This window comes from Triturus cristatus, chromosome 6 (genome assembly GCF_964204655.1).
Source record: "Triturus cristatus chromosome 6, aTriCri1.1, whole genome shotgun sequence".
Classification (NCBI taxonomy): domain Eukaryota; kingdom Metazoa; phylum Chordata; class Amphibia; order Caudata; family Salamandridae; genus Triturus; species Triturus cristatus.
The window spans coordinates 1761772758-1761785797 of NC_140589.1; the positions used below are offsets into that span (position 1 = coordinate 1761772758).

The 13040-nt window shown below is 48.5% G+C and overlaps 1 protein-coding gene across 3 annotated transcripts in view; it reads left to right on the forward strand.

Moving 5' to 3' along the window:
- The first annotated feature begins 2844 nt into the window (after positions 1–2844).
- Positions 2845–13040, forward strand: part of CDC42BPA (CDC42 binding protein kinase alpha) — a 797672-nt gene continuing 787476 nt past the window's right edge. For all 3 annotated transcript variants that reach the window (XM_085613029.1, XM_085613030.1, XM_085613031.1), the window contains exon 1: positions 2845–3619. In XM_085613029.1, the coding sequence (XP_085469155.1) occupies positions 3442–3619 (178 nt within the window). In that variant the 5' untranslated portion in view covers positions 2845–3441. The remainder of the gene's footprint in view (positions 3620–13040) is intronic.

Genomic DNA, 13040 nt, shown 5'->3' on the forward strand with positions numbered 1-13040 from the left:
ATTCTTGAACCCATTGACACACCCATACCAGTACTTACATACTCACTCACTGATTCATAGGTCTACACACACATCCACTCAGTCACCCATACAGCCACTCGTACACCAACTTACTCACTAATAAAAGCACTGATATATCTACTCATACAGCCACACAGCCATTCACACACTCGCAGGCACCCATAGAGCTACTCACACACCTACTCACTCACCCATTGAGTCAATCATATAGCCACTTACTCGCCAATACAGTTATACACACACCAACTCACTTATTCATACAGATACAAACACATACTTACTCACCTATACAGTCACTGACACAAGTACACACTTACCCATACAGCCACTCTCACAATCACTCACTCACACATACAGTCACTTTTATACTCATTCACCTATACTGCCTTTCACATATGCAGTTACTCACCCATATACCACTGACACATCCATTCACTCACCGACACAGTCATACACACACTCACTCATCCATACAGCCCCTTACAAAAAAATTGTTTGTGAAGTTCACAAGCAAATATTTTTTTAGTAAAAGCGCCCCATGCCGTGCTTTCAGTTTAATGTCGGCAGTGCCCCTCTCTTTAGACACAGCTCGCTGTAATCTGAATTCGGCAAGCAGAGTCTAAAAAAAAGGCTGTGGCCAATATTCAAGTGATAGCATGTTATGGGGCACTTTCATTGGAAAAAAAAATCTTTTGTAGTGCGGCTACTAAATTTAAAGCGGGCCGCGCTAACAAATACAATAAAAAAAGAAGCGCGGCCGTAAAAAGGGGACCGCGCTGGCAAATTAAATAAATAAGGAAGCGCGGCCGCTATACTTAAAACGGACCGCGTTGACAAAGTAAATAAATAAAGAACTGCGGCTGCTATAGTTAAAGCGGACAGCCATTACAAATTAAAATTGTAGGAAAGCACATAGTGGGTGCAATGGGTAAAAATCATTAAAGAAAATAGTGCTTACAGACTAGATAAAGCAGATTGTGTAATCACACAAGTAAAAAATCCAGCCCTCATGGGAGGTGCAGACAAGGCGGTACCAAGGAGGGACTACTAAACCTATTCATGAATCGAATGCAACTATTTAGAGAGGACAGTAACAGGAGCCAATTGAAGAGATGGAAGTGAAATGGGCAGAGCTTCAAGTCCCTACCTAAATACAGCATGCCTCACAGAGCAACGCATGTGCTGCCCCTAAAAATGTTGCATTCCCCATTACAGGACTTTGGGACTTGGCCCCTGAGTGGGGGGTCCTAGAGGGACCCTATCGGGGCACATCATTAAAAAAAAAAGATTGTGTGGCCAAGGTCCTGCTGGAGCCAGTGCAGCCCCCCCCCCCCCCCCCCATGTGGTTTAGTGGGATTCTCGCAGAAACTGTTGTGTTTTTTAAAAGGTAGATTGCAGATCTGTGCCCATTTCGCACCTGCAGGGAGTTGGGCACAGGGTTGAGGTGAGGGTCTGGCCAGGTTGGTATGAGGTGAGGGTCTGGCCAGGTTGGTATGAGGTGAGGGTCTGGCCAGGTTGGGTGCAGGACCCACTGGGGTTTGGGCGCGGGCGTAGCTGCTGATTGATTGCTTCTGTCATGTACAGCGGGGGTTGACCGCAGATATATCATATTACATACAATAATACCCATATTATTTTCATTGGAATTAATAAGCAGCCCCCATTTCCTGAAGAAGTCCCTGTAGGGTCCCAGAGATCAGTTAACAGCCTGTGTTGCTATCTCGAAAACATAAGTATGAGGTACCAACTTCCGCCACTTAACCATATTTGGTGTTGCATGGCTGACCCAATCAAAGGCGATAAATAGCCTGGCATTAAACATGAAAAAATATAGTCTTGCGCAGTATTACGTCATCAATTGTAAACACGATGCTCTTAGTAATTAACGTTGCATTATGCTGTGTGGGATCCGAAATTTTAGCAGTACATCTAGACCAAAATTATTTCAAATACAGTCAGCAAGCATTTGCAGATCACCTGCATTTGTGTAATTCCATCTAGGAGATTTGGAATCAGTCGACGCTTTCATGTTAATAGATTCTGTGAAGTATAACATAACACATTGAGTATCTAAAATTATTGCAGCCCTCAGCCAGCAGCCCTTAGAGTGTTATATCCCATGATAACGTCTGTCATAATTTCCTCTTTACATACTACTAGTTTCTCAGATCATTTAACTAGCTTTTATTATCGCTGCATTCTGGGAATTGCAGTTCTGCGTTTATAATTGGTGACAGCGGGGTTTTAAATTCCTGGCATACATGGAATACCTTGAAATCTCCGCGCACAGCTTAAACCAAATTAGATTCTATTTGTAACATAATTCTGGCCGTGCTACCCAATAAGTTGACAACACCAGCACAGATGCTCGCATCGTTTTAGGGAGGCGTGGTCAGCATTTTCATGACACCCGCATTCACTGACAGCTACAGCGCAGCTGGTGCGCAAAGTTATGAATGCAGACGTGAAATCAAGTGCACGGGTCCGCTTCTAGTGCCCCTTTACGTGTGACCTGCAGTGTATAAAATAACTGAGAACCCCGGTGACTGCTTAGAGTTCACTTTTAGAGGGAGAGAAACTTGGCTGTTCCTAGTGAGATGGCAATGATAATATTTATATGTTTTTCTGCTCTTATCTATATGCTTCTTTTCCTGCAGGAGAGCGGGCGCTGGCCATGGTGCCTCGGTTCCCACACTCGGGCCGGGCGACCTTGGGCGGTGGGGTGAGGAGGGCAGGATGGAGCCTGCGGAGGGAGCTCCGGGCATCCCTGGCCGAGGCTGGGAGTGCTGCATCCTGTGACCCTCCCTCCCTCCTCCTGCTCCTCCCGCAGGCCCCGGCCGGCTCCTCCCTCCTCCTCCCCACTGCTGCCGCTGCCTGTGCAAGCCTCACCCCAGGCACAGCCGCCCCCTCGCCCGGCCGGCCCCGCTGACGGAGACGCCCCGCTGCAGGAGCAGCCCCACCGGAGCCCCCCCAAGCCCTCCGAGGAGCCGTGCGTGCTCTGATCCCGGCCTCCCTCCCTGCACCCAGCCCCGCCGGAGCCGCCATGTTGGATCCCGAGATCCGGGAGCGGCCGCCCCTGTGCGGGTGAGAGGGGCGGGGGATTGGACGAGGAAGGGGTTCGGAGCGAGGAGAGGGCGGCCCAGGAGCTGACCGGAGAGAGGAGAGGAGGGGAGACTGCGGGGCGCCCTGCCAGGGAGGGCCACCACCCCCGGGAGATGCGGCAGCCCCGGCCGGAGAGAGGAGGTGGCGGAGGGCATCGGGATCGGCCGGTGTGACCAGAGAGCGCCCCCTCTCGGGGCGGTGAGAGCAGCCCCCCGGGTCCGGCTGTACCCCTCCGGGGGGGGACCCATGCCTCGCACCCCCAGGGGAGAGTGAAGCTGCCCGGCCCCCGCCGCTGCCGCCGCCGCACACGGAGCCAAGATGTCCGGGGAGGTGCGCCTGAAGCAGCTGGAGCAGATCATCCTGGACGGGCCCGTGAACAGCCAGGGCCGGTGCCTGAGCGTCGAGACCCTGCTGGACATCCTCATCTGCCTCTACGACGAGTGCTGCAACTCCCCGCAGCGCAGGGAGAAGAACATCCTGGAGTATGTGGAGTGGGGTGAGTGAGCCTGGGCCGAGGGCACTGCGAGGGGTCTGCAGCGGGGGCCTGCTCTGGCGCACTGCACGGGACCTGTCACCGAGCAGGCACACTGCCCTTACCGCCCTGCACGGGACCGGTCACCGAGCAGGCACACTGTCCTTACCGCACTGCACGGAACCTGTCACCGAGCAGGCACACTGCCCTTACCGCAGCACTGCACAGAACCTGTCGCCCTGCAGCACGACTGCTCACACTGTAATGTACCTGCCGTTACCGCACTGCACGGGACCTGTCACCGTGCAGCACGACTGCTCACACTGTAATGTACCTGTCGCTGTCCAGACTGCTGTTACCGCACTGCACGGAATCTGGTACCCTGCAGACACACTGTTGTCACTGTGCTGCAGCGCTGCGCTCACCAGCCTGTACTGTACCTGTCACCATGCAGCAGCACTATCCTCGCCACACTGAACCTGTCAACGTGAAGCACTACTGCCTCTCGCAGCACTGTCCTGAACCTGTCACTGTACAGCAGGCTTGCTCTCGCACACTACACTGTCAGTTACTGTGTTACAACTCTTCACTCGTCACAATATACATGTCACCATGCAGCAGCACTGCGCTCAACACACTCTACCTGCCACAGTGCAGCAGTGTGCTCAATACACTATACTGTACTTGTCACCGTGCAGCAGTGTGCTCAATACACTGCACTGTACCTCTCACCGTGCAGCAGTGTGCTCAATACACTCCACTGTACCTGTCACCGTGCAGCAGTGTGCTCAATACACTATACTGTACTTGTCACCGTGCAGCAGTGTGCTCAATACACTGCACTGTACCTGTCACCGTGCAGCAGTGTGCTCAATACACTGCACTGTACCTGTCACCGTGCAGCAGTGTGCTCAATACACTCCACTGTACCTGTCACCATGCAGCAGTGTGCTCAATACACTCCACTGTACCTGTCACCGTGCAGCAGTGTGCTCAATACACTGCACTGTACCTGTCACTGTGCAGCAGTGTGCTCAATACACTACACCTGTTACCGTGCAGCAGTGTGCTCAATACACTGCACTGAACCTGTCACCGTGCAGCAGCAGTGCCCTTACCACACTGTACTGAACCTGTAAGCGTGAAGCACGACCGGCCCTTGCAGCACTGAACTGAACCTGTCACTGTACAGTAGTACTGCTTTCACGCACTGCATTGTATCTTTCAGTCACTCTGTTACAACTCTTCACTCAGTACAATGGACCTGACACCATACAGCAGCACTGCACTCAATACACTCTACCTGTCACTGTGCAGCAGCAGTGTGCTCAATACACCGCACTGTACCTGTCATCGTGCAGCACGACAGCCCACACTGTACAGTACCTGTGACTGTGAAGCAGCACTGCCTTCACCACACTGTACTGAACCTGCCAGCGTGCAGCATGACTGGCTCCTACTGAACGTAACCTGTCATCGTGCAGCAGTACTGCTCTCACACACTGCACTGTACCTGTCAGCGTATAGTATGACTACCCTTAACTCACTGTCACCATGTTAGAACTCTTCACTCACCAAACTGTACCTGTCACCTTGCAGCAGCATTGTGCTCAACACATGGCACCTGTCACTGTGCTGCAGCACTGCGCTCAACACACTGCACTGAACCTGTCACCGTGCAGACGCACTGCTGTCACCACAGAACACTGAACTTGTTACCGTGCAACCCTGTCTTCACCATATTGCATTGAGCCTGTTAGTGTGCAACACCATTACTCTCATCACCCTGTTCTGAATCTGTCATTGTGCAGCAACACTGCTCTCAGAAAGTGCACTGAACCGGTCTCTGTGCAGCAGTACTGATATCTTCACACTGCATGGAACTTGCATTTTCCACACTCCCCTGAACCTGTCACCGTGCAACTACTTTGATCTAGCCACACTACAGTGAACCTGTCATCTTACACCAGCGCTGCACTCACAGTACCGAACCTTTCATCAACCCCACAGCAGTGCACTCAGAACACTGCACTGCACCTGTCACCATGCAGCAGCACTGTACTTAATCTGTCACCGCCTCACTGCTCTAACAACACAGCACTGAACATATCACTGTGCAAGAACAGTGCACTCGTCACCTTGCACTGAATCTGCCACGGCACAGCCACTCTGCACATCCCCTTCAGCACTGCACCCTCCACACAACACTCCACTCTTTGACGTTCAGCTGCCCTGGCCACACTGCACTTACCCTATCACTATGCAGCCGCACTGAGCCACACTTACCACGCGGAACCTTCTCTGAGCAGCAGCACTCCTAAGGCCACATTGAGCCTGTCGCTGTGCAACTACACTGTACTTATTACACAGTACTACACCCCCCACCCCACCCCCCCACAAAACACTGCTCTTGCCACTGCGCAACTGCAATACACTCATCACTTAGCCTGGACCAATCACCGTGCAAGAGCACTGTATTCATTACACAGAACTGCACATATCGCTGTGCAACAGCATGCACTCATATGTGCACCAACACTGCACTCTCCTCACAAACTGAACCTTTCACCATCCAGCATTAATGCACTCTCCTTGCAAGACCTGTCCCCGTGCAACAACACCACACTTTCAGAAGAGACCAGCTACGCTCAATGAGCAACGCCATACCTGTCACCCGCCAGTCATTCCGCAGCACCAACTTGGCCCCCGGGAGGAACCCTACACTCCCACCAAGAGGCCTCTACTCACTTAAAACTGTAACTCTCAGCCTGGAACAATGGAACTGTCACCATGCACTCCTCTCAAGCCACAGTACTATTAGTGTGCAGTGCAGTCATGCCCTTCGCCAGGTAACTTTACCCCGCAAGAACCCTACACTCTGCCTATTGTACTTCACATCTTAACCTGTTACACTGTGACGGTTTCCCATCACTTACCACACAACACTGTAACTTATCACACTGCACAAATCTTGCAACATTGTATTATCGCCTTGCACTCACCTAACACCTCGTGCCCAGCAACACTACGACTGACGCCGTGTACCCACCACATAGCATTGTAACTGTTGCCAAACAGCCCTGCACTCCTCCCACAACATTGTAACTTTCAACCTGCATTCACCCAAAAGCACCAGAATTTACCACCCAGAAAGAACGATGTGCTCAACACCTCATGCTCACTCCACAACAGTGTAACTATTGCCCTACACTTACACTGTAGCATGTGACGATTTACCAACAGCCCTGCGCTCGTCGAATAGGCCCTATCTGTATCATTCTGTAAGAACCGAACAGCAGAAAAACTCGTATCCTGCAACAATGTAAACGTTTCCCTGCAGGAACCCTGCTTTCACCCTCTATGTTCTGTACAAATACACCTTTTAGGTTATAACATTGTAACTACTATCACTGTTATCTATCACCCCTGCACTTGCCTTACAACATTGTATCATCATACAGGAGTGACTGTCCATGCAAAAGTTCTGCACTTTTTGGCTGTGATTGTGAAGCAACCCCCCACCTGACCCACAGACTAAGTAATACCCTGCCAGAATCCTGCACTTATTCTGCTGCACAGAGTACACCCTGCAGAAAATGGACACCCATTAACGTCACTTTCCAGAATTGTTCCTTTCATCCTGCACGCACTCCTCAGCACTAGCATCTTGTTGTCTCTCTCTACACTCATCACAAAGCACTGAAACACTGTGCTTTTTCAAGCCAGTAAACCTGAGATGGACCATTCCGGAGTTCCTGCACTTGTCCTGTAGCAAACCAGTCACTCCCAGAAGCTCTTCTACTGCACTCCCACCCTTTAGCAAACCATTCACTTCTACTCCACTTCCACCCTTTGGCAAACCATTCACTCACAGCACTTCTGCTCCACCTCCATCCTTTAGCAAACCATTCACTAACAGCACTTCTGCTTCAACTCCATCCTTTAGCAAACCATTCACTCACAGCACTTCTGCTTCAACTCCATCCTTTAGCAAACCATTCAAACACAGCACTTCTGCCCCACCTCCATCCTTTAGCAAACCATTCACTCACAGCACTTCTGCTCCGCCTCCAGCCTTTAGCAAACCATTCACTCACACCTGCCAGTGCTGCACTCGGGCTATAGCATTGTTGTTTCCGAACATGCTCCTGAGTTTACACCCTCCAGCAAACTCTACACTTGTACTGTTAGTAACCTGCACTCTCCGTACTGCACAGCCGTGGTGTAATAATGCCATACTTTAACTAACTACTTTGAATTGACCTGCCACTACCTGCCCAGCGCTCTTGACTAACTTTTCTGCTTATGTATTGCACAACTCCCGATGGCTTATACTGCCTTCTAGGCACACAACACCCCAGGGCACGGTCATTCTTGTAACTGTGGACCAGCAGCCCCCACCGCACTCACCCCAACACCGCAAACTCATCTCTCACAATGCCTCCTTCCTACAGCACTGCCAGCCTGCTCTAATGTGTTATCACCCTGCGTCCCAGCCACGTATCAGTTTACTTACCCACCCTACATGATGGACATTATGTTCTCTGGGTACCAGTTCACCCTCAGAGGTGGCCACCGTCGTTCTAATGCCCTCTTATGTACATGTTACTGCTTTGCTGCTGTTTCCACCCTCCCCGTGGGCCCACTTTGTTGTTTTTTTCCTTCTGTGACATTGTTATCCGTGGCGTGTGCCACGCTTTTCCCTCTCCGCGTTTCTGATTATGGTGCACAGTTTTCCGTTTCTACTGATTTGTAAAGACAAATTCTGAAAGCCATCTGATTTCCTGTCTGTATGTATTACGTTTGGATAAAAATGGGAAATTAAGTTATATATAGAGTGACTTCTAAATGCTGTCAGTCGTGACTGACAGGCCAAAGTCTGTGTGGGTTGCCAGGTAGAGGGCATCAACAGGAGTGGACGTTTGCTATTGAGACTTGGACCACTGCAGATGTGCACAACACTGGCAGTAAATGTGCATGTTTTCATAGGATCGTTGTTTTATTACCTCTGGGTTTTCATAGCGTTGAAGCCTGCCAGCTACTGAAGAACGGGTGTACATTTATCAGTTAATTACATGTAGCAGTATACTAGGTTCAGCTTAACTTTTTAACTAAACCGAAAATAAGTACAGATAAACAGGTAGTAAAAAATAAACATGGGTAAATATAGACGGAAAAATAAATACCATAAAATGTGGAGCGGTATATATTTTTTCCTTCAGACGCTCGAACTGTCACTCTCTGAAATTACACCTGGGCCTGCTTGCTACCCACTCTGTGCTCTTTTGCATATTTCTCCCTTTTTTTGCTCTTTCCCACTGACGACCTTTCTTTCACCCTGTCAGGGTGAGCTTATGCCCTGTGCACATGGCACATTTCCTGGTCTTATGACGCACACCGGTTCTGCTGCCCTTATATGTATTTTTTTCTGCCTTTCCTGTAACCTTCCGCTGGAAGGAAGGCCGGGAATATCTCCCTCAGTGGTGAAGAGGGTGGCGGGTGTGTGTGGCACTGTGTAGGGGTGCGTGTAGCGCCGTTCAGGGGGTGTTGTCCATTCCCCTCTGCGACCTGCTGTCTGGTTGCTAGGCCCAGAGCCTGGAGTTTTCCTTTCCAGGTCACGGGGAGGAGGGGCGAGGGAGGCAGGCAGGCAGGAAGGATGATGTCCCGGCTTGAAGGGAAGTGGGCCTGTGCCGGCTGGGAGAAGCCCTCTGCCCGCCGCCCCTGCCCTGCAGCCCCTGCCAACAGGTGCGCGCGGCAGCCTCCCGGCCACAAATGTGAGGGGAGGACGCAGCTCTGATGACGAAAGTAAACATGGCTGAGACGACGGCCGGGGGCCGTGTGCCAGGGCGCTGGGCAGTTTATATCTCTGCAAGGAGTGACTGTAGATCAGGGGCCTCTGCCCTCATCACTCGCGGCTCATATTGTGCGGGGTCGCCTGCGTGGTAGACGTCACGTCAGTTAAACGGAGCCTGCATGTTTCTGTGAGAGCATTGCCCCTTTAATAGAACCGCAGCACTGCCGCGAGGGGGCTGTGCTCAGACCTTGAAGAAAAACACAGAACAGAAGTGCAGCTACCGAGGACCTGTTATTACTTGCCCTTAATAAAAAAAAAAATGTTAGAAGGCTCGTCCCATGAGAAAAAAAAACATAACGTGCTGTCATTCTGTCAGGTTTTTTCTCTCTTTGTTCTGCTGTGAGAGCTTCTGTACTGCTAGTAGCAGCGACAACCCGGGTGCAGCAACCAACTGGCTGCTTGGTGATACCGAACATATTATTTCCCCAATTCAGACAATTATTTGGAATCCGTATTATAAAAATCGATGAGAACTGATGTGAAGGGTCATGCCGAAATTCAATTTAAATATTTTGCCTGAAGATGTATTTTATTCTTGTTGGGTAGTTGCACATTTGTTCTCCTATCCCCTCCCTCCCCCACTTATGGGACTGTATATGGGACTGTTTGGTACAAGCAGCACATATGACACTGGACTTTTTAAGAAAAGGTGATTGAATTGTTTGTTTACTAAATACTGATTTTCCGTTTTTTCGCAGTTGTATTTATTAAAGATGTTGGGCTTTTGTGTTGTAAGGTGCTAAGGCTAGACAGCTGATGTCAAATACAAATTGCATTGTATTTTTTGTTGTGACGTCACTGATAGACAAAGTTGTCTTACACTATAAGCACAGGTCGCTAGGACTGTATATATTTCTGTATACAAAAGCTGATTTGCATGACCTCTGCAAAGGATCATAGAATCACTTGCACGTGGTCAAGTAAGTTTCCTTGTACTGTACTAAGAGGGCATGGCCTAGTTTTTAAGTTTCTAAATGTGGATCCTGGAAGGGCGAGTTTTACGACCATACTTTGATCCTGGACAATTTGCTCCACCCCCAGGTGCTTCAGTTCTCATATGCAGCAAATTGTGGAGCTTCTAAAAACAGTGAAACCAGCAGCACTAAAGGGTGTAATAAACTTCACTGGACTGGAAAACCTATAGGTGGTTAAATGAAGGTGAGCGAATACTGGGGCATATCAGCAACAACCGGCGATAATTCTCGCTAAGCGCACTTAGCGCTAGGATAATTATCGCCGGCTAGCGTGGATTTTTATCGCTGAGATAGCGTGCTATTAGCAACGCTTATCTCAAAAGCGATAAAAATACTCACGCTAACTGCCCAACGTGAGATTATCGCTGGAAACCCAGCGATAATCTCACGCAATGTGGCGTTAGCTTGATGATAGGGACTCACAAACTTAGCCATGATATCCACCTTCCATAGGATATCTTGGCTAAGTCAGTCCTGAAGCAGGCGTAAGGAAAGTAGCGATAACAGGGGTTATCGCTACTTTTCTTGCCGCTATGCTTCATAGCGTGGGGCTTGATAATAGGAGAAATGTCGCTTAGCGACATTTCTCCTATCATGTCAGGTACGTCCACAAAGCTGGGCGTTAGGAATTCCTACGCTAACGCAAGTTTTTATGCGTTAGCGTGAGCTTGCTAATTAGGCGATAAAGTTATCACCGCTTTTCAGCCGCAAAAGCGGCGATAACTCTATCGCCTCGCCTTGCTGATATGCCCCACTGACTTTTAATGTGAAAGGTATTCTGTTGCAGAGTGAGGAGAAAAAGCAGTGACCACTACCAAGGAAAGAGCGGTCACTCGGGGGATAGCTGCGCTATCTTTTCCCTAATTAAGGAGCAGTCATGACTCTGACGTCATGCTTCCCATCATATATATGTCTGGTGTCTAATTTGGGTTTTTCTGGGCAAGACCTATGAAGACTTTTATAATTATTACTGACGAGGTAATTAAATCCCATTTATAATAATTGTTTGTACTTTTTAATTTATGTAGATGTCTTTAAAATTTGACATAGATCCAACCCTCCTTGGATATATGTTGAACACCCCTGATTTTTATATGTACACATATCTTCCACCTGGTGGTGTTTTTTTCTAGTACCTTTCCAAGATTGCATCTTCTTAAATGAATGCTTTTTTTCATCAGTCAGTGCTTAATCTCTATTTCTCTATTGCACAGCCCGTCTTCACTGTTTTAGAGCAATCCTACGAACTCTGTTTTTTAGTTTTTTAAAACAAAAATCTTACTTTGGCAGGGTTTTACCTGGGGGGTGGATGTGAATTAAAATTTAGCAGTCGATTTTTGCGAGTTACACAAACTACGCAACTTTGTGGCTTTGGGAAGTTTTGTTGTCTTGGCACAAAATTGTGCACATGAACATTTTTTCAGCAAAAATATATATGTGGACATTTCACAATTGAAATCTGATGATTTCACTTGAAAAATGTCTACACAAATACACGTTCTATTTTCTCCTGCAAATAGTTCTTATGCTTGCCTTTTCATTCGCTGTTTATTTCTTGAAAAAGTTGCCAATTTCTTGAAGTTGGTGACGTTTATCCATCTTTGAAGAGCTATTGTGTTACTCTGAGAGTGGTGCTGGACTCACACTTGTATGAGGCCCAACAAGCTTCCTTGCATGTGCTGTACAGGTGTCAAACAGGAGTAGTGGCGCTGTTGAAGCACTTGGTATCACCAATGATGTCACAGAGAATGGTGCTATTTTCCTTCTAGGTGGCCTTGAGGGGAAACAGTCCAAGCTAGAGTTGGGTCTGTGGTTCACTTAAACCTCCAGATTAGAAAAGTTATCTTTTTTTTTATACACCTCTTCGTTGTTTGTCAGAGTATATAGTCGGGTTTGTATTTGATTTCACTATAGTCTCTGGAAGGCTGTCTGTAGATCACTTGGGGCCATTATGAACATAGTTGTCATGGTACACTCCTCCGTGATGGTTTTCATGGCTTCAAGGCTTCAGTTAGTACTGCTTACAACAACTACAGCAGTTCGGCTATTTGCTCGTGTCTGTGGTACCAGCTCAGGAAGTAACTTAATCACGGACTCTCGCAGCTGTTTCCCAAATAGCCGCTCCTAACTCAGGAGCTCAAAATGTAAAAATGCACAAAGATCAACCATGCTTCTAGAATAATGAGTTCTCTCTGTTTGAGGCGTGTGAATGACGGGGAAATGACTTTTGATGAAGATTGGTCTTTTGTGATGCAAAAGCACATGTATGTTTCTGTATTGGTTCTTTTGCTTCCTCTAAACATCGAAGTGATAAGCCATTGTGGAGGATTGCCGCGTGGGTTGATGTTCAAGAATCGTAGCTTATAATGCCTACGGAGGGATTTAGACGTATATCGACATGGGTATATGCGTAACATGATGACAGCATGTTGGGAAAAATAGCTCCCTGTGTGTGGTCTATTGGAGTGTGTGATGTATTGTCCTTCTAGCGGTCTTCTCCATAGATACTGCTGCTCACGGTGCGTTTAGTCACTATACCCTACAGAGGCAGTCGTTATTCGGGACTAGTGTAACGTTGAGTCACTTGTGAAGTTCTGCCTTAGGATGTATCTCTAGA